The sequence below is a fragment of the Acanthopagrus latus genome, chromosome 7, assembly GCF_904848185.1.
Source record: "Acanthopagrus latus isolate v.2019 chromosome 7, fAcaLat1.1, whole genome shotgun sequence".
Classification (NCBI taxonomy): domain Eukaryota; kingdom Metazoa; phylum Chordata; class Actinopteri; order Spariformes; family Sparidae; genus Acanthopagrus; species Acanthopagrus latus.
The window spans coordinates 19,329,751-19,352,336 of NC_051045.1; the positions used below are offsets into that span (position 1 = coordinate 19,329,751).

Genomic DNA, 22,586 nt, shown 5'->3' on the forward strand with positions numbered 1-22,586 from the left:
CACATTCATGGGTGACTATCTGTAATCGCTCCTAACCGCTCTTGCAACATTTCTCCCCCTTTTAAACCTCCTTTTTTCAGCATCCTAGCCAGTCAAAATAAAAGCCCCCGGTAGCTCTTTGTTTTCACATGAAAACTCTGTTTGACCGGTTTCCAGGCTGGGGACGTTGTAGATGCTGAGGCAGCACTGCTGCTCTGAGGGTGGGAAGTTTCAAACAAAAAGTTAGAGGGTTTAGACGTACATGGATATTTCCAGCACTGCAGTGTTGAAGGACTAAGAGGTATCTGTCTCCTTGGGACCACAATCCAGGTCGTAATTAGGGCTGGAACGAGGAGCCAGGCCATGGCTTGAGCTCTATGGTTTGGATAAAAGTAGAGTTGGAGCTGGTTCCTTGTCTGGGACCGGGCTGGCAGTTTGGACCCCGAGGGGACTCAGGTTGAGGCATTTATCTAGGAGATCCACTGATGATGGAGCTCTTCCCCCATCCACCCGCCATACCCATACCCCCAGCCCGCTAACACAAACACCCAACTGACGTGTTTAGACTAAATGACAAAACCCAGGGCCCCCTATGTCAGAGCTACGCTTCTTTTCTCCGTACACAGGCATGGACTTTTTCCCCGCCAACTAGCTCTGCAATTTGATTATGGTGATATTTAATCTAGATTGAAAGAGGAGAACTTTCCCCCCCACCAACCCCCTAAAAGTCCCCCCTTCCCACATTTACCCACCCACTGTGTGTGACCCAATCCTGTCCCTGTGCACCCCTCCCCAGAGGTAATCCTGTCTGATTTGATAAATGTCCACTGTGTGGCAAAAAATGGAAAGGGTAAATTTGCCGTCCCGGAGGAAATGATATCATGAGCCATGACATCGTGGTCTGGGGGTGATGGAGGGGTGGGGGTGGGGGGGAGTCGGGGTGCTGGCTGGAAAATGTACAGATGGCAGGTCGTAATGGTGGCGTGCTGATAGCCTGTTTGCAGATCAGCCATCGTCTTCTCTCAGTCACACAAAGTATGTTCCGCCATTACGGAGTGTGGGGGAACCGGTCTGAAGCGGGGCATCTCCTGCTCTGTGTCTGAGGAGCTCGCCAATTAATCATGCGAGGGCCGTTTGAAAAGCGCCGCGGGCAGACTGTCAGCACCCATGTTGTTTGTGTGGACACTGGAGTTGGAGACCGTGCATGCTGTCAACAGATTATTTATGTTTCTCTCTCTGCCTTTGATGAGTCATGTTTTTAAATGGTCGGGAAATGGTGGAACAACCACCCAGCTCCGGTCCGGACACACCGCTCAGAGAAAAAAATCCTTCTCACTTTTAGATCAGAGCTGGTAAACAATTAAAAGAGCACCAAGCGGATTTAAGTTGCAAATGAGGTTGGGGTACTGTCAGATCTCCTCCCTTTGTCTGTAAATCTGTTTTTCTATCCTTCCATCTGTCCTATTAGAGCAAAACTTGTTTCCTGTCTCTTTTTCTTTTACTGGACATTCGTTGCACGATTTAAAACAGTGAGCAGCAGTGCCAACCACCATTGTATCACCAGTTTTTGTTATATACAATTTTATACATTGTTTTTGCAAGACAAGACTAGACAAAAGTAACTTCACGTGCTGTTTCCTACACTGAAATGTCACTAACTCATGAGGAAGAAGGCAGTGGCCTCAGAAACACTTCCCAACGTTGGTGACACTTCCTCTCTTCTTTGACCTTTGACCCCCTCCCTGCAGATCAGACCAAGCTGAGGAGGATCGCCCACCCAGCCACAGTTTGTCCAACTCCAAGCTAGGGCTGCAGGGTCTGGAGGAGGAAGAAGAGGAAGTAGAAGGCGACGATGAGGAGGAGGAGGAAGGCAGTCTGACAGAGAAGTCTCACGACGAGGCGCCCGAGTCCCCGTCTCCCGTCACAACAGGAGTGTACGAGGAGGACGAGGAGGAGGAAGAGTCAGCTCCATTAGCCATGAGCTATGAACACACTCGCAGGTAAACCATATATAATGTGTCTATTAACCGAAACTGCCTGTTTTAACCTCTGTCTTTATAACTCATGCTAATACTAAACAGCACTGTCTACTGAGCAGGACAGACAGAAGTAAAACAAAGACTGAACATATAGATTCACTGAACAGACACTCAAAGGTCAGCTTGTGAGGTCAGCTTCTGCTCCTTCTCTTCTCTCCTTTTTCCTCTTCGTCCTTTTATTAAATGTACGTCTCCTTTTCTCTTCTCTCCGTGTTTCCTTTCACCTAAACTTCCTCCTTGTCCTTCGGCCTTCCATCGCATTAACTTTCCATCCATCCCTCCCCAAACGACCCATCCACACCGCCCTATTTCTGCCACCCCTCTGTCCATCCATCCCTCGGTGTGCAGGTGTATAGAGGAGGAGGGCTCTCTCCTGGACCTGGAGGGTCTGCCCAGCTTTCCTAAGAGCCTGGAGGGGTTACGTAAAGCAGCCAGTGGCGAGCAACCCTTTGACGTTAAAGACATTTTTAACACTTCACTAGAGTCGGAGGCATTGAAAGAGACTTTGTACAGACAGGCTAAAACCCAGGTATGTGACTGGCTTTTGGATGACCGCTGAAAGAGGGAGGGACAGGAAAGATGCTCTGATAACAGGAGAAGGGGAGCAAAGCTGATTGATAGAGAGATGAGAGGGACCCTTTCACATGTTCAGGTTCCTGATAGCTGAAACTGTAGCTTGAAAGTGCCTCTTGTCCTGCCCAATCATGTCTTTTCCTTTCACTTAACCTACTAACATTACCTTTAACCGCTCTTTCTTATCTCCAGTCTCAAAACAGTATAAAGAAGTATAATTACATGGTATAGTGTCATGAATTTAAAAGATAATATGGTGTATCACAACTTGAGATCTAGGAACATGGCAACATCACTACGAAGAACGCAAAGTAACAGAAATGAGACCTAATAAACTAGAACCGTCCTTTTATTTCTTAACAGGTCATTGGACAGAAGGAAATGTTAGTGAGAATGAGAAACTGTGCAGTTTCCTCTTGTTAAAAGTCGTCTGTCTTGTCCCGCAGGCTTATGCAATGATGCTGTCCCTCTCGGAGAACAACCCTTTGCACGGGCCCTCCCAGAACTCTCTGGACGCTTGGCTGAGCATGGGAAGTGGACCGTCTGAGACGAGCAGCTTTCACCCGCTCAACCACATCTAGACGAGAGAGAGTGAGAGAGAGAGTGAGAGCGAGAGAGAGAGCGAGAGAGAGGAAGTGGGAGGAAGAGGATAGACAGAAGCGAGAGAGTGACATGTGGACATGAGTACTGAGAAGTCACGGCGGCCGGAGAAGAATTCAGTTTCACATTCATTCAAGTTAGAGAGAATATGTCTGTGTGGATATGTGTGTTCACTTGTGTGTGTGTGTGTGTGTGTGTGTGTGTGTGTGTGTGTGTGTGTGTGTGTGTGTGTGTGTGTGCGTGTGCGTGTGCGTGCGTGTGTGTGTGTGCGTGCGTGAGTGTGTGAGAGAGAGGAGGGAGAGACTGTCCCTTGGTGAGGCGTCTCGCAAGACTCTGTCAAAGAGAAAGCACTGCTAAGCTCCTGTTGATGTGAAGGACATGATGAATGCTTCTCAACAGCATTGAAACTCTGCATTACTCCGATCCTCCCCACGTCCACAAAGCCCCCCGGCACCACAGAGACCCTACGGAAGGCTCTCATAAAGACACTTAATGACTAGTATGTCTCTAAAGTCTGTGTACACCGCCTACTATAAGCACTGCAGCATCAGCACTGCATCAGCACTGCATGTCCACAAGGTGGTGCTGTTTCACTAGGAACATAGTGGGCTCGTGCACTATTGTCTCCAGGTTTCCCCCATCGATCATGGGCGACTCATTTACTGATCTTGTTTCAGTTCTAACTGCAGAATCAACGATAGCACCACACTAAATGTTACTTGAGGAAATGAACAGTTCCAGTAGACTGTTGATTTTTTTTAGTTTTTTTTTGTTTTTGGAATGATTACATGGAGAATGATGTTCAAATGTGCATGGCAACTGGTGATTTTAATGAGCTATTTGGGACACTAGCCATCGTGATTGGTTCCCCAATGTGATCACGCTGCAAATGAATTGAAATCGAAAAATGAGGAAAGTCTTTCTCTGCTTGTTTATTTCATCGTCATTTGTTAATTTTATTTACTTTCTGTCCTCTTAGATACCACAGTATTGTTTCTTTGTAGGCACCACAGTGCTAAAATTGTTAATATAATTATTTTAGAGAAGGACCAAAATTGTATGATATTGTCATATGGTGTACAAAATAACCTAGATGTTCATAGCAAGAGTGGTATGTGCCAAATAACCCATAGAAAATGTTTTGTTCTCTGACAATCATTTCATTTCCAAGGGGCTCGCCTTTGCTGTCATAGTTTTTTTGTTTTCTTTTCTTTTCTTATTACGCTCTTATAAATTTGATTTCAGAAGTGTGTGTATGTATTTATTTTTTGGTTGTTTTGTCATGACTGGAGGAGTGAAAATGAAGAAAAGTCATTTTATCCCTCTTTTCTTGTTGCTGAAGGAATGAACGCCTGTCAGAGCGTGAGGGAGATTCTGAATCTCTGGTATTGATGCGTTAGTGTGCCAAAATGGAAAGAACCCATGAAATTAATAGTTGTTTATTTATAGTGGAAGATAGCTGTAGTTAGTTATTAGGTCCTATTTGGCATTGTAACATCCTGCAGTGTTTAGTTTTTTGTTGTTTTGTTTTTTTTCTTGTTTCAGTTCAACCATTTTACCCAGTATGCTGAATGTGTCTTGTTCAAATTGGCGTGCAAATTGGCTCGAGGGTTATAATGGCGGGAGCAGACTTGGACAACTCTCACTATGAACGTCAGAAAAGGGGCATCACATTGTCGCTATTGAATCTGACTAGTTTCCACCACATCAAGCTCCCCTTTCCCTTTGTTTTTCATCCGATACATGAAGTGTAACCAATAAATATTCCCTTTAAAAGTAGTTGTCCTGTATGACGTGGTCCAAAAGTTGAAAACACACAGTCACATCTGCATGAAAATCTGGTTTCTGCTGCATTGGAGTGACAAATTCGCTATTTGCGCTAGAAGGAAGGCAAGGACTGATGAAACCAAAAAACAAGAGCAAAGTTAACCACGGAGAGTGTCAAGCATGGGTGTCATAATTCTGCTGGTCGGTCCTTCCAACACATGTAAAAAAAACAAAATGTCTACTCTGGACAGGGAAAACAGAAAACACTTGATCGTGAATTGAACTTGATATTCCCTGTTCGTCTTGTGAGATCATACTGAAAACTCATTCCATGTGGTCTACAAGGTAGCTGTGCCGCGGAGGGCACGAGTCATTTACTGTAGATAACTGTAGATAGCTGCAGGAGGCGGGGGGGGGTGAGCATTGTTGATCATTGTTGCCTTGATCCTCCCTGCGTACTGGGACTTTCAGAACTAGGCCTGATGCTGTATTTTCAAACTAGTACTTAAACCAATATGGGTCCAAGCCATAAATTGATCAGGCTTAGGTCTCTAGAACTACGATCACCGATAGATTAGACTAGTTTCACTTTCAGTAGATGGAGCATCTCATGCTCGACATGGAGGGATAAGAAAAATCTGAAACAGAAGCACTGTAATTTTTCTTCACCACAGCAGGTGGTGGCCTGATGCGAGGACTGATGCATCATCTCATTTTTCTAAAGACAGAAGTCTTTGTTTTTTTATAATTCTACTGAATGAGATTTCATTCATGGTAAACACATTGTTTTCCAACTTGTGGTTATAAAATGTAAAGACTTGGGTTGTTAAGTTTTTAGGTTGACTATATGTAGTAATTCATGTCATGGACTACTGTAATAAGTACGCGCTGTGTAAAGCAAAGGAATCGAAGGCATTGAAGTATTCCATTCTGCCAACTTCAGAAAGTATTCTGGCAGATGGTCGCTGAAATGTATTTCAGCATAATCGAACATGGTTGCTGTTTTCCCCCCACTGTTACAGGAGAAAGTAAAAAAAAAATATACATATTGTTTCTTTTGAACTGTATAGTATTTTAAAGAATGAAAAACAATGATGCATTTGTCTGAAGAAAAAAAAATCATTGAAAAATATGGGTTTAAATGGATGGTGCTTGTTTTGTTTGAATCTGAGTTGTATATCGCCTCTGTTATGTTTATTGAAAACAAACAAAAAAAAGATATTGTGCATGACGTGTTTAGCAGTCATAATGATGTCCATTTGTGAAATGTGTATCAAATCAAAAAATGCGAGAAAAAAAAAAAAAGAAAAGAAAAAAAGAAATCCGTAGATGCACTTATTGTACATGTGGTTAGGTTAGTAGGTTTGACTTCAAGTTCTTGACTGCCTTACAGGTGGCTCTGAAAGACATAGAAAAGACTTGTGGGACACGACATAATGAAAAACAATAAAGGATTGTAGAATAATATTGAACAATTCTGAAATTGCAGTTCTTTTGATGCTTGTGATTATTGAAGATGTACTTTAGAGAAATTTCATTGAAAAGATATGACTCTGATGTTAATTCTGTAGAATAGCAATGTATACCAAATGTAATCTTTCCAATGCTATGAAGAATTTATACATGAAATTGATATGCAATAAAACCTGTGTGCTTTTTAAATGAGAAGTCCACTGTGTGTGTGTGTGTGTGTGTGTGTGTGTGTGTGTGTGTGTGTGTGTGTGTGTGTGTGTGTGTGTGTGTGTGTGTGTGTGTGTGTGTGTGTTTTAAGGGAGTTAAGAGTGATCAGTGAAAGACAACTCAAGTGGTTTCCCTCTTAGTGTCCAATTCATTATTTGTGGACAGCTGAAACACTTAGTCCAGGTGATCAGGTAGGTAAAAGTTAATGAGTGCAGATCAATCACATCCCACAACAGAAGCACAGAAAGTGCTCGTAATGAGCACGTGAGGACATCACAATACCCTGAGTGTTACCCTCAAGAACATTTTTCTATATAAGGAGGAATAAATACAGATGGGTGCTAAGTCAAACAGTCAATACATGACAAGCATAGACTTCTGAGCTGAAAATGGATCTGAGTGCCTGAGAGCAGTGTTTTAAAATCTGAATGTGAGGTGGCAGGGAAGAGGAAATATTAGACAGACGTTACAAAAATAGATTACAGCTTCTGTGTGTTCTGGCACACTGCTGCAGTGTATGTGTGGCAATAGCTGACAAAAAAATGACTGTTTGCTGCTTATATGGTGGAAATCAGGTGACCGCTGGAGGTGCTACGATGATTTTCATAGTCAAACACCCTTGAGTTTGTCTGCAGATGGACAGACACAACATCTCCAACCTCATATGCAGCAAAGATTTTGTGCCCGTTCTTGACCAACACTCCAACACTCGCTTGAGGGATCGATGTGTAACTCAAAGTGGTAGGCTCCTCTCACTGGTGCAGTGAAAAAAAACCTGTGGCACATTTTGGTTGTGAGTGAATGTAAATGAGAATCCTGTATTGCAACATCAGGTTAGAGTCAGGATAGCAAGAAAATACCCCAGATCTTTGGATTTGAGAATATGACTACCTGTGATTGGGTTTGTAGGCGTTTCTAATGTTTGTCACAACTTGTCTGAAGACCAGAATAAAGTTTGTGTTAAATGGTCCAAGAGTTCCAGAGCCTGAATCCAAGAGAGAGGCTGAGAAAGCCACGTTTGACTGAGAGAGAGAGACATCTCATTGCTCTGAACTCACAGTGGAGACAACAATCTGACCAACATTATCTGTATTTCTTCAAATATTTCTCCTAACATCAAATTTCAACTTTATTTCTCTGTCTTACCTTCTCCATCTCTCTTTAGAGCCTCCACCTGGTTTTCTGTGACATTAGTTCTGGCTTTGATGGAGATCAGCTCTGCTGTTTGTGCTGGAGAAAAGTCACAACATGGCATGTAATGTATAGAATGAAAGATTGAGCCAAAGCCAGAAGTGTTGAATAACATGCAATGTAATTTGTTTCTTCAAACAGTGTTTCATTGTTTCTTTTCTTCATCAGAGCCGCGATGTTCTCCACACAGTACCTTGAAGTTGTTGCTTCAGCTTTTCCACCTCTTCTGTTCTCTCAGTTGAGCAGCTTGTGCTTGAGATATACAGTAAATGCCTGCATGTTAGTTTTTACTGCAACATCAATTTCCCTTGAGAGCTTCTGTAAATTGTCGAGTTACTGTTGTAGCCACATTAAAAGTGACGGTCTGTTCAGTTCTACTGTGTAGTTTCAGTGTTCATCTCAACCTTAAATAGTGTCTCATGCTGATCAATCATTACCAGAGATATTATATGAGACATGTGCAGGAGATTTGGTTGATAACACTGATTATGTTGCGCATGACATCAGGAAAACAACACTGAAAACACAGCACTCAAACATAAATGATTTATTAGTAGCTGTATGTTTGAATGTAGCTCCCAGTACTTCAATGATCAGTTTACCAAAATTCAGAGAGTTTGTTTTAATATGTGGCTCAGTGTTGTGTATGTCACTAACACAGGAAATCTTACTGTGTCATTTTAGGAGCTGCAAACACATTTTATTTACTCCAAGGTGGAGACTCAAAAATTAAAATTAGTTTACAGTCACATCATGTTGAAGAAAAGACACAGACAGATATCTTTATGGTTTGGTTTTTTTTTCAAATTGAAAAGAACACAATAAAAAGGTTTAATATGTTCAAATGATGAATGTTGATGCAAACCTTTGTCATCCAGCCTTCATAATCATAACAAAATAGAGAGTAATGTTGTATGTCAGCATATTTATATATTACGAAAAAGCAAACATTTCCAAAAGTTTCTCACAAATGAGTTCACTTCTCTAATCTAGTGTTTGAAATAATGTCACAAGCTCTCTAGCTGTCATCACTGTTTGTTTTCATGTAAATCAGAAATAAATGAAAAATTCATAAACCTTTTCTGATCTACAAGATTGTTGTTGTTGTCAATCAACTGGCATATCAAAGAGAAAGAAATGACACATCTATCAAGAAGTAGTGATGCACACTACAGTGTGAGCAGGTTTTCATGTAGCTGAAGAAAAGGAGTGTTTCCTGCTCACATGGTGAAAAGCAGATGACCACTGAAGGTGGTATGATGATTTTGATTGTCATATATCCGTGTGTTAACCCACAGACGCATGAACACAACATCTCCAACCTCTAGAAGCAGTGTGACACCATTAGAAGGTTTCACACTATAAGACGGCTGATGTTCATATGCAATAAAAGTATGTTCTCCATTCTTGACCAACACAGCACCAGAACCATGTGAAGCATGTCCATGTCCATATATGTGGAACTCAAAGTGGTAGGCTCCTCTCACTGGTGCAATGAAAAAACCTGTGAGACATTTTAATGAAGAATCAACTGCTGCAACATCTGTCAACCAGGTTGATGTCAATAATTCAAACAAATTATTTGATCTTGTGAATTTGAGTACCTGTGTTTGGGTTGTAGGCGTTTCCAATGTTTGTCACAACGTGTCTAAAGACCAGAGGAGTGTGTGTGTTAAATGGTCCCATATCTCCACCACCTGAAGCCAACAGTGAAGCTGAGAAAGCCACCTGTTTGACTGAGAGAGAAACAGACTTGTTTTAATGTGACTGATGTTACAGCAACGATGAGCACGTTTCAAAATGAAGTTATCTAAAGACTCATATTGTTCTCAGTGTTTCTGTGTTACTCACATTAGATAAGGTTTTACATTGGACAAATATTATTGGAACTAAATTAAATATTGAATTGCTGGTTTAGTTGTCAGTCTCACCTTCTCCATCTCTCTTTAGAGCCTCCACCTGGTTTTCTGTGACATTAGTTCTGGCTTTAATGGAGATCAGCTCTGCTGTTTGTGCTGGAGAAAAGTCACATCATGACATATTAGTCTGTAACCTGTCTACACATACACCTGTGTTTGATAGATAGACACATGTATTTCACCACAGCTGTCTTCATCAAGGTTGGCATTTAACATTTAGATATTGTGATTAAAAAGCGCTTAAACTGGTCGGCAGGACTCAGACATAAATAACAGAATTAATTGTAATGTGTTTACTCAGTGTTTCATTGTCCTGATTTCAGAGGTAACTAGTTACATTAAATATGTTACGTGTACTTGAGTAACTTTAAGGGGTAAATTGTATTTTTTGGAGACTTATTAATGCAGTTAGTTTAACTGTTACCTGAGGAGATTTTCTTCAAAAGATCTGTACTTCTACTCTGTTACATTTGGAAACAAAGGCGCTACTTTTGTTATTTTCTGCACTCATGCTCATTCTGTTAAGAGGCAGCTGGGTCCAGGTCTGCTGGAGCTCTGTTATCAGTCCTTCCACAGACGATTTGTTATTGTGTCTAAAATAAATATGGGTGTGTGCTCACGTCTTTACCTGATAAAGCTCATGTGTGGTTGGAAACATTTCAGCCTGACCCGCTTCAAATAAGACAGAAATGTGCCAGTTTTCTTCTTTTTTATTTATTCAATCAATAACTACTCAATGACCTTTTTCAAGCAGCACCTTTGTACTCTTACTCACGTAGTTATTTTGATGAATACTTTCATTTCTACTTGAGTAACTGTTAATGAGAAGTAACAGTACTTTCACTTGAGTACAGTTTTTGGCTACTCAACCCACCTCTGCATGATTTTTTCTCATTTGATTTCTTTTCATGATGAAAGTAAATCACTCATCAATCATCAGTTGTTCTCCACACAGACCTTGAAGTTGTTGATTTAACTTGTCAACCTCAGTTGTCTTTTCTTTCAGTGTTTTTTAAATGTAACAGCTTTGATTGTTCCTGTTTTTAATTTGTAGATTTGATATGGTATTATCTGTCATTGCTCTCTACACATCATGATGGCTACAGTGTTCTCCACACAGTACCTTGAAGCTCTTGCTTTAGTTTGTCCAGCTCAGTCTTCTGCTTCTCCAGCTCAGTCTTCTGTAACTCCAGTGCTTTCAGTTTCGCTGCTTGAGCTTGAAGAATGAAATAAATCCCTGTATGTGAGTTTTTACTGCAACATCAGTTTATTTAGAAAGCTTCTGTAAAGTGTTACTGTTGTTACTGAGTTACTGTTGTAGCCACATTAGCTGCATGACTCTATGAGATGTCACTGTCAGTCACTCAGTCAAACACGTTGACACAGACTGAAAGATCCTTGCAACTATCGGACCAATGAAATTTATATTTACATTTTATCTACTGCGATCAGCAGGTCAGGATTTCAATTACACAATTCAGCTAACATTTAACAACTGAAACGTCTCAGTAACTATTTGATGATAGTCATGATGTTTGGTACCGTGTCCATGTTCTCCTCAGGATGAATAGTAACATCCTCTGTGATCCCTCATCTTTTTATCTAGGCCACCATCAGGTAAACATCTTAATCAGTCCAATACTTTGGTTGATGACCAAACCTACAGATGCACACATCACACACATATACTGTACTTTGTAATTGTGCTGATTAATATCTGAGCACGCTGGTCTTGATTTGTTTCTGTCCTTCAATGGTGCATGAAGCTGTGATATTGTAGGACACTGTAACAGTGACCTGAGTTTGTTGCGGTAATTGAAAAATTGAAGAAACAAAATAGTTTCAAAGGTGTAGATGACAAGGATTTATAGACTGAGAACATTCTGTTGCTTTTGTTAAACTGACACACTGTGCACATGAAGAAGAACACTATAAAGTCTCCCAGGAGCTTTTCTTTGACTCATCTTTACCTGCAGGTCAGACTGCACAACAGTTCAGTGTTACAACATTATAGCAAAACCTCCTGTAACAAAGCAGTGGTTCTTATTGGTATAACTTCCCTCACTACCTTACATACTACTGTACCTTCATTCTCTCTCTGTAAGTGGCTTATCTCCACCCTCTGTTCAGCCAACGAGGCGCTCATCTCTCTCAGCACAGCATGGATGTCTTCTGTAAATCTCTGTTGTTGGTCAGCAGCATTTGTTGGTTCTCTTCTCTCAGCTTCAGTTTGATCCCCAAGTGGAATAATTTGGTTGTCAGACTCTGTTTGAAGCTGAGCCGTGCAGAGAGAGCAGATCAGCAGCAACAGAGGGAAACACATTGTCATCTCCATTCTCAAAGTGACGGTCTGTTCAGTTCTACTGTGTAGTTTCTGTGTTCATCTCAGCCTTAAATAGTTTCTCATGCTGATCAATCATTACCACAAATGACCAGAAAACAGACATGTGCAGGACATAAGTTTGATAACACTGATCACATGGAGCATGTCATCAGAACAATGAAAACACAGCACACAAACACAAATTATTCATTAGAACCTGTGCACCCATCAATCAGAATATTAAAAAGACTAATAGGTGAAGTGAAAAACATTGATCACCTTGTTACAATGAAATGTTCTGGGAAACCTTGGGTCCTGATATTCATGTGGATGCTACTTGACGTCCACCACCCACCAGAACACTGTTGCAGAGCATGTATGATCAGAGTTGTTCCTTCTCAGACCATGGATGCTGGAACTGGAAAAATTTAAATCCAAATTGACACCTTCAATACTTTATACCTTTTATTCAATACTTTTTACCTAAAGTTTCCCAGCAGAGCGCTACATTTAAACAAGATGATCAATGTTATTCACTTTATTTCTTAGTTCTTTTAATATTGTGGCTAATCTGTGCACGTAGGTATGTAGCTCTCAATATTTGAAACATTTCTCTTGTTAAAATGTGCATTATTAAGGTCAAAATCATGTATAAAATCACCTCATGGTTCATAACACTGGCAGGTAAGAAAGACAGCATCAGATCAATATAATTATCATCCTCACTGAAGTTTGAGAGTGTAAACATTGAACGAGCTGACATGAAAAACAAGTCATTAAAGGAGTAACAAATAAAACATTATCAGCCCAACCTGTTCAAACATTAACGACACAGTCAGATGTAGTGACCTCCCTCAGGTTGTTAATTGGCTGAGATAACATCAGAAACATGTTAGATGAGTGATAAAAACATTTTCCTCTCTTTGTTTCCTCAATAAATACAGTATCATAAAGTCTGACTTTGGAAGAACAACAACACATTTAACGACATCCACTGACAGACAAGTGCAAAGTCATAAAGTCATAATATGATAAGCGTAGAACTTCTCTGCTGAAAATGGATCAGAGTGGCTGGTGATCAGCTTTAATCTCATCAACATTTGTGACAACAGCTTTTCAGAAGTTCAGTGTGAATGAACAGAGACACAGAGCAGTTAAACGGGGTTGGACTGGAGCCAAGCCGAAGGAATGAGCAAGTACTACGACCTAGCAGGTGGATATGGCAGAGCTGAGTCTTTGTAGGATTCTTATTTGCAGGATAGGATGCAGCTGATGTGGCTCCGCCCAGGTCCACTCACCTGTCTCCACTCAGACATCCACCCACACACTTGCAGAGAGAGAAACAGACTGCTGAGGAGGTGGAGGGCATGAAAACTTTGGTCAGCCTAACAATTCATACTTCCAAACAGATGCCGACGATAAGAAGATATTTCATTTTAAAACTAAAATGTAAAATGTTTTGAAGAAAGGTCCACAAAGAGTACTGCACTGATATGTGTATGCTTTTATTCAAATGTAGAAGAACATAATAAGAATATATTTAATATATATATATTTAACGTACAAATAATTACTGGTGCAAAGTTTTGTCATCCAGCTTTGATAATGAGGATTAAAACATTAACTGAGTCTTTTTCATGCAGTAAATCTTTATGTCAAAGACTTAGATGTTTACAAAAAACAGACATTTACAGTTTTCTCACAAATTAGTTCACTTATTTAATACATTGTTTAAAGAAATGGCAGAAGTACTCTCTATAGTCAATGACTGTGCAGTTTGATTTTATTCCAGAAAAAAAATGCATATTAAAAATGTATGAACCATTTCATATCAAAAAGATTGTTGTTGTTGTCGTTGTTGTTTGTGCACGGTGGTCAATCAGCTTTCATTAAAAGAAAACAAAATTACACTTTTATCAAGAAGTACTAATACACTGCTACTGTGTGGTCAGGTTTACATACAGTTGAAGAAAAGGAGTGTTTCCTGCTCACATGGTGAAAAGCAGATGACCACTGAAGGTGGTAGGATGATTTTGATCATCATATATCCGTGTGTTAGCCCACAGACGCATGAACACAACATCTCCAACTTCTAGAAGCAGCGTGACACCATTAGAAGGGTTCACAGTATAAGACAGCTGACTTTCATAAGGAAAAAAAATATGTTCTCCATTCTTGACCAACACAGCACCAGAACCATGTGAAGCATGTCCACCTGCATATATGTGGAACTCAAAGTGGTAGGCTCCTCTCACTGGTGCAATGAAAAAACCTGTGAGACATTTTAATAAGAATCAACTGCTACAACATCTGTCAACCAGGTTGATGTCAATATAGTCAAAAATTCAAATTAATTATTTAATTTTGTGACTTTGGGTTGTAGGCGCTTCCGATGTTTGTCACAACGTGTCTAAAGACCAGAGGAGTGTGTGTGTTAAATGGTCCCGTATGTCCACCACCAGAAGCCAATAGTGAAGCTGAGAAAGCCACCTGTTTGACTGAGAGAGAAACAGACTTGTTTTAATGTGTCTGATGTTACAGCAACGATGAGCACGTTTCAAAATGAAGTTATCTAAAGACTCATATTGTTCTCAGTGTTTCTGTGTTACTCACTTACATTTGACGAATATTATGAGAACTAAACTGTTTGAATATTGAATTGTGGATTAGTTGTCAGTCTCACCTTCTCCATCTCTCTTTAGAGCCTCCACCTGGTTTTCTGTGACATTAGTTCTGGCTTTAATGGAGATCAGCTCTGCTGTTTGTGCTGGAGAAAAGTCACATCATGACATAACAATATTTATAAGTATTTAATCATTACTTTCCTTATTAAGGTCTGCTTTGGCCATTGGGTATTTATGGTACATTTGGGATAGGACTTAATAAAACACTTGTAAATTTTCTTATGGTCCATCCAATATTACACTTTTGTTATCGTAGCCAAAATATTGTCCTAACTGTACTTTTAAGTTGTTGCTTCAACTTGTCCATCTTAATCTTCTGTAACTCCAGTACTCTCAGTTTAGCTCCTTGCACTTGATTAAAGAAATAAATGTCTGTATGTTTTTATGAACTGCATCATCATTTTCCTTGAGAAACTTGAAAAAAATTGATTTATTTTTGTAGCCACGTAAACTGCATGACTTTATGTGATGACACTGTTAGTGATTCAACCACTCTGGCCCGGACTGAAATATCTTCACAGCTGTTTTATCTGGGACATATTGTACGGACATTTTGGTCCCGAGTGGATTGACTTTTCTGCCATCAGCAGGAAACCTTTTTTAGCTCAGTCACATGTTGTCACCATGACCGGACAGATCAGCATGATAGACATGTTCACAATAGGATGGATTGTAAGAATTTGGCTGTTCTTCTGACATTTCATCTGCTGCTATCATCAGCTCAACATTTCAATCAATTAGCACAATGATGTTGACATTTGTGGTTTTAAGTGTCTTTCCAACAACCATCTAACTTTTCATCTATAATGCTAAATGATGCTCATATCTACCTCTGCTGTACGCTATGTTAGTGCTAATTAGGGTTCGAGCCAAAATTATTGTTTTGGTGCCGATTTAAAATTATTGGTCTTGTATCGCCACTCAAAGTCCCATGAGTCGAAACATGAAACTTGGCCTGTGGTGCAAATGCTTCTCAAGAAATATAAACTAAATTGGTCACATAGTGGTGCTATCATTAATGCAAATTTTGAGAGGCCATAGCCACAAAACAGTAAGTCTGGTTGACTTGAAATTGGACACTCAGTCTACTAAGTCCAGCTCAAAGTGCTGTTTGTAAAAAGTCTCCAGGAGCATGTGGGGCCGCCATGATGGATTTTGCTCTAGTCAGCATACACTGAAACAGTAAAGTGACATTCTTTTTCAAAATTGACTCAATCGACACCAAATTAGCCAACGAGGCGCTCATCTCTGTTGTTGGTCAGCAGCATTTGTTGGTTCTCTTCTCTCAGCTTCAGTTTGATCTCCAAGTGGAATAATGTGGTTGTCAGACTCTGACTGAAGCTGAGCCGTGCAGAGAGAGCAGATCAGCTGGTCATCTGGTGCCCCCTGGTGGTAGCATCAAGAAGACACTGTAGATGCGCTGACTGTACTTCATCATAACAAATGCTTATCAATCAATCAATCAATGACTCATTAATCATCATAACACAATCATATTTAAAATGAAAAAAAACATACAAAAACGTTACTATTTTCACTAAATAGTATGAATACAGTACAGTCATGTGTGCATGACTGTGTAGCCGTTTTACTTCACAAGAACAAAAGAACCAGATAATACAGTGTATTGTCATGAAATGGAGAAACTGTAGCAGATTAGCATCTTAATTGATAACCTGAATAGCAAAATCATATCTTATTAGCCTCATGATAGCACAACATAAAACTTGAAAACTGTCACTCGGAACACTTTAAAATATCTTGCTCACATTCAAACACATGAAATGTCAATTGGAAAAGACCTCACAGCACAGTACTGGTCAAAATTACCTGCCACCTGGTGGACATATACCTCAATACACTACAAAGCAGTTAAACTCACTGATCTATAATACTGCTATACCACTTGCCATAACAAAACATAAAAACGATTGGTATCAGTCGATATGGCTTCAGGAAGATCGACAATTGTTATCAAGGGCAAAACATGTGATCGGGCAATCCCTATTTGTAACAATTATGTGTTTACAGTAGAAAGTCACAATTAATTTAATAATTCTACTGTTCAACTCAGTTAACAGGAGAAACTCTTTCTCGCCTTGTGTCTGAGGGCCCAGGTTCATTACTGATGTCTGAGGATCTGTCTTTAGACTGGTCACAGCTGGATCCTGGAGAATCACTAAACTTCAGGTCTCCAGTCATTGTGACAGGTGAACCCTCAGCCCCGAAGAACCTAGACATACAGAATATACAGAATATGTTTGGGTGATTGATGTGACAAATAACTCTCTCCACCTCTTTTCTTCAGACTGTGTGGAAGTGTATGGTAATGAGTAAGAGGTGGTGCCCCATGGTTGTTTTGTGACCACTTCCTACAGACTAGAAATAACTGCTTCCTTCAGATTGGACGAGCTGATGACCTCTGCCAATTTAACCCAACTGACAATGACCAGCCTTTCTTCACCTCTGTGACTTACAGCTTTGAAGCCAGTATACTGTAGCTCTGTTTAAAACATGTGACAGTGTTTTGTGAGTACAGTTTCAGCTTTCTGACCTTGAGCTTTAGTCTGATGGGCTTGGTTTTGCTACAGTTGTGCTAATTTTCAAATAGTTTGTTGTAAATATTAAACTCTAAATGTATAAGCAGTTCAGTGAACGTCCCCCTCCCTTTTCCACTTTGGGAGTTAATGTTAGGAACATGTGATTTATATCTTTATTTGTCAGAGAAGTTTTGAGTTTTGATATAAATGATTTTTATTCGGTTTTTTTTTTTTTTGGGGGGGGGGAATGCTCTAAATAATTTATAGTTTATATTAAACTGCCGTTTTGTCGTGTTATGTCTACGTTTCAACTAGACTGGGGTCATAACTGTGTTTACTAATGTCTTTGTCAACAATTTTGTTCACTTGATGAAGCATCTATTATATCTGCATCTATAAACAGGTAGAGTATTACTGATAACGCAACATGAGAACTGTAATATTATCAAATGATATATGAACAAACACACAGGAGAAAATACTTTCAGTGTGTTCTAAAACGTGTTACATTCATACAGGTGTACAAATCTTTCACAGGTGTGTTTAAAACAGTTTATGAATCTGTTCAGAGCTCATGAAGACAAACAGAGCAGCAAAGTTCACTCGTGACTTTGGAAATAATGAACTCAAGGTCCACTTACTCGATGTCTCCTGGATCTCTCAGCTGCATCTTGAGGCCTTTCAGTAGCAGACTGAGTTTGCTTAGTTTTCATGAGAATGAAGGCGGTTTTATAAAAGATAAATAGTTAAGTGATTAATAAATATTAATAACAATACTACTACTACTATTTCTTCTACTACTACTAACAATAATAATAATAATAATCATCATCACCATCATAATAGTGGTAATAATAATACATGTATCCTAATTATGTAATCATTAGAAAATTTAAAAAAAAAAAAGTTGGAGTTATTGACGAAAATACATTCATAAACACTTAAAAATTAAAAAGTACATTTATTTATTGGGGAAATGTTGTTTGGGCAATAGTGCTGCCTACAGCTACATGACAGTACAGTGGAATCCAAGACAGAGGTATGGAAAAACAGTAAGTCACATAGATTAAAATAAACAAATGTGTGAGACTGCACGTCCTGAGAGTTTAAAAGAATAGGAATAGGTATTTAAAAGGTCTGAATATATATCTGAATCCTAGAGAGACTAAACCTAATAGAGCCTGAGTAAAGGCAATAACGGCCTCTGAGACCAACCTTGCATAATACATAAAAACTCCACACTGCGTCAGTTCTGCCAGCAGCAACAAGATGAAGACACAGAGCAACACTTCCTGATACCTGCAGTCTGCAGGAAGACACAGGAAACACATTCTTACTATCAAAATAAAACGTTCACATCAGCAGTTCAAATCATTATAAGAACAAAACTAAATTCAGAATTGTCTTGGAGAAAATGTGTGGGTTCTTCTTTTACTGAAAACTTCTACTGGAATCAGACTGGCGTTGTACTATATTATCATACTCAAATCCAATGAAAAGACCAAACCCAAAAATGTATTGGTCTCTCTTTCTGACTTCCCTACCCCTCTCGGACTCAAACCTCATTGGTGTATGTGGGATAAAGTCAGAATAAATTGCAGTTTGTGTGCTCATGCTAATAAAGGTATGTGTCAGGTCAACAGTGTGATTCCCTGATGTGTTTTTAATGTTACAATGGAGCTCAATGGTACAGAAGAAAAACACATATCAGTCTTGTCATTGGATCACAGTATGTTTTTGATCTTAACCTGAAAAATGGCATGATGTCATGTTTATGATGCAGTTAATGAATAAACATTGACCAGATGTTACAGGTAGACAGCCATCTGATAGGGTGGTGGTGTAGTAAAAGTAGTAAAGAAAAGAAACAAGACATGGATAACATTAACATTCTGGAACACAGTGGAGTAATGTGTGTTCTAATCCCATATGCGCACCTTTGACCAAGTGTGTGGTGACACACTTGAATTTTTCCATCTTGTTTGCTCTTCGGTAGTAATGTATTCAAGATTTTCATACACCAGTGAAAGTCAAAGTCACGTGATTATACGGTTTAACGCAAGTTCACATTTGATTTTTGATTATTTTTTTTTTAAAATTATCAAAACGGTGCCTTTATTCTGAAGGTTATATACGCGGAAGTGTGTTTTCCAGCATTGTCCCGTCTCTTCCTCCTGTGTCTCCTCTGCCACCGTGTACCGAGCTGACAGCAGCCGCGGTGACACCATGGAGAACACACACACACACACACACACACACACACACAGCACCGCTGCTGCTGCGGCTCTATAAAAGCACACAAACTGAGACGGAGACCAACAACGAGCTGTTTGAACCTCCAGCACCTGAACAATGGGCGTCATCATCTCACAGATCTTCTCCAGGTTCGCCTCCAAGACACCGGTCAGGATTTTAATGGGTCAGTTTGGATTTTATACTTTCTTTCTTTCTTTCTTTCTAATTATAATTTTAATATGAGAACTTCTTCTTCATATTCTTTATCATATTCTTCTTCTGGTTCTTCTGCTGCTTCTCAATTTTCTTCTTCTACTTGTTCAAATTCTATTCTATTCTAATTTTGCTGATGCTTCTTTTTCGTCTTAATTTTCTTCTTTCTATTCTTCTTCTGCTTTGTCGCCATATTCTTCTTCTGTTTCTTCATCATATACTCTTTTTTTCCTGCTGCTTCCTCTTCTTTTTCTTCTTAATTTGCTCCTTTTGCTGCTTCTTCGTATTCTTAGTAGTAGTAGTAACGATGTGCAGCAGTAACACATTTCTTTCATATTTACTCAAGTATATGTCCTTTATGTCTATCTCCTCTTTTAAACCAAGATGTTTACATTGTTGTCCTCTCAGGAGTTGGACCTCCTGTGTTGTGCCACAAACATGTGCATACAAATAAGTACAAATATGTGCACTGAACAGCATAAACTGCTTCACACAAAACAACTTCTCTATGAACGAATGGCACAACACAGGAGGAGGTGGCCTACAACATTACTTATCACCCACCAACAATGCAGTACTGAGTTCCCTGCCCAGACAGTTTACCAACCATTCACACCTGTTTGTCGTGGAATAAATATCCAAATACATAATTATTAGAATCAGAGAGGAGTTTTCAGGGGTCTAATTAATGCCAGGAGAGGAACATTTTCAGATAGAGATCATAACGAAATCTACATTTTAACAAAATGTATGATGCATTTGATGCACTATTATAGTTGAAACTACCTGACAGCATATTACAAGTACTGCCTTGAACAACTACAACAATGAATGTTGTGAAATAATACAATAACTTGCATTCTCTGACTGAAAGGACATTTTTCAGTGCCTGACTTTCACTTGTAATGGAGTATTTTTTATATCACAGTGCACTTAATTAACCTTTGTGTACTAGATGTCTTTCACTGTTGGAGTGTATGTCTGACAAAACTACAGTCTAAAGTACAATACTACAGTCTTTAGTTGCTGCCCTATTAGTTACACTGTAAACAGTAAGAGTAACTGTGCTGTGTCTGTACGTGTGTTTGTGTGTGTGTGTGTGTGTGTGTGTGTTGCTGCAGTCGGGCTGGATGCGGCAGGTAAAACCACTCTGCTGTACAGACTGAAGCTGGCCGAGGTCGTCACCACCATCCCAACTATTGGTCAGTGATTTTCATATGTGTTCATATTATTACACACACCTAATGTAAATAAATAGATACAAATATAAAATGAATAATAAAATATGCAATAATTACACTCTGTGTGTGCAGGATTTAATGTGGAGACAGTGGAATACAAGAACATCAGTTTTACAGTTTGGGATGTTGGTGGTCAGACTATCATCCGACCTCTGTGGAGACATTACTACACTAACACACAGGTAATGCTTCTACAAATACTAACTATGACTATGACTGCTACAGCGATGTCTACAGAAAGACCCACGAAAAAGTCTAATTGAAGTCATTTGCAGTGATTTCTTTCTATCTTTCTGTCTCTCTCTTCAGGGGCTGATATTTGTGGTCGACAGCAACGACCCCGAGAGGATTAAAGAAGCTGCTGACGAGCTGCATAGGATGGTAAATGCGCACACGCGCGCGCACACACACACACACACACACACACACACACACACACACACACACACACACACACACACACACACCATAAATTGTTCAGCACAGATCTGCAAATTCTAATTCAAATCCAACTGGTTTACATCCAGAGAGGACATCACTGATATCTGAATGTTGGTTAGCTTTTTTTAACCTCCCTCCAACCATTCTGTTTCACTCACCCTGCTTATGTCTGTGTGTTGCAGCTAGGGGAGGACGAGCTGAGGGGCGTGGCCTTACTGGTATTTGCGAACAAACAAGATTTGCCCAGAGCCATGTCCGTCAGTGACATCACAGAGGCCCTGTGCCTATCAGGAGTCTCACAGCCGGTAGGTGTCCGTGGCACTCGCACATAACAATCGGCCAAGTTTGACCAGGCATCATTTTTCAAATGAAAGAGCTGTACAGTTGTTACAAGGAATGTTCAGATGTTCACAGTGTTAACTGATTTTTTCCAGTCACTCTGGGTCTAAATGTAATTCTACACTGCAGCTGAGCTAATGCGTTTGTCCCTCTGTGTGTCCATGCAGTGGTTTGTCCAGGCGTCCTGTGCTGTTAGCGGTACGGGTCTGGCTGAGGGTCTGGACTGGCTCTCCGACCAGATCATGAAAAGCGGGCGACACTGATGTGATGCTCCGATGTTCTGCCTTATTTTGGTTCCTGCTGAATCTTCACACAGTCCTTAAACGTGCCAGAGAACCCAGAAGAAACATGAAGGATCTGCCCAGCACGCACAGCTTCCTTCTGGAAAACATGATTTACACATTGTGTCATATTCAGATAATTTTTTTAGACACAAATAGATCAATTTAGATTTTTAATACCTCAAACTGCTGTTCTACTTTTGTAAATGTCATAAAAACTGGCAAACTCCTGTGCCTGTATAGCGTTCCTACAAGTGCTGTTTACTTTACTTTACATTCACAAGACAGGCATTAATGTATTTCTATTTTTTCTCACAATAACTTAATGATCATTATTCACAAAATGACACTGCAGTGCTGAAGCCAAATCTTTTGATTCTAAAATGGAGTGACCCAAATCAAGCATGTACATTGTTGTGTTTAACAAGTAGCCAGTGACCCTCGTCCAACCTTTGAGGACGAGCATGTGGATTATATTTGTGGGTTAAAAGTTACTGCACTGATTTTCTTCCTCTTTTCGCTGATATTCAGTTACTCTGTC

The 22,586-nt window shown here is 39.8% G+C and overlaps 3 protein-coding genes across 11 annotated transcripts in view; 2 read left to right on the plus strand and 1 right to left on the minus strand.

The window, feature by feature from the left end:
- Positions 1-5,998, plus strand: part of prdm16 (PR domain containing 16) — a 185,290-nt gene extending 179,292 nt beyond the window's left edge. For 8 of the 9 annotated variants that reach the window (XM_037103036.1, XM_037103033.1, XM_037103037.1 and 5 more), the window contains 2 exons: positions 1,728-1,979; positions 3,038-5,998. In XM_037103036.1, coding sequence (XP_036958931.1) covers positions 1,728-1,979; positions 3,038-3,050 — 265 coding nt within the window. In that variant the 3' untranslated portion in view covers positions 3,051-5,998. Of the gene's footprint in view, positions 1-1,727; positions 1,980-2,366; positions 2,548-3,037 lie in introns of all 9 variants that reach the window. The other variant, XM_037103043.1, reaches the window with a different exon arrangement.
- Positions 5,999-8,361: 2,363 nt separating this feature from the next.
- LOC119022321 lies at positions 8,362-12,128 on the minus strand. Its single transcript, XM_037103060.1, has 5 exons — positions 11,834-12,128; positions 10,872-10,964; positions 9,761-9,844; positions 9,434-9,565; positions 8,362-9,333 (listed from the first exon to the last, which is right to left on the minus strand). The coding sequence occupies exons 1-5, from the start codon at positions 12,081-12,083 to the stop codon at positions 9,050-9,052; spliced, it is 843 nt and encodes a 280-aa protein (XP_036958955.1). The 5' UTR covers positions 12,084-12,128; the 3' UTR covers positions 8,362-9,049.
- Positions 12,129-19,449: 7,321 nt separating this feature from the next.
- On the plus strand, positions 19,450-22,529 carry LOC119022325 (ADP-ribosylation factor 4-like). The gene is made up of 6 exons (XM_037103067.1): positions 19,450-19,714; positions 20,865-20,945; positions 21,057-21,166; positions 21,294-21,365; positions 21,608-21,730; positions 21,932-22,529. Exons 1-6 carry the CDS (start codon positions 19,648-19,650, stop codon positions 22,025-22,027), a joined length of 549 nt encoding a protein of 182 aa, XP_036958962.1. The 5' UTR covers positions 19,450-19,647; the 3' UTR covers positions 22,028-22,529.
- The last annotated feature ends 57 nt before the right edge of the window (positions 22,530-22,586 follow it).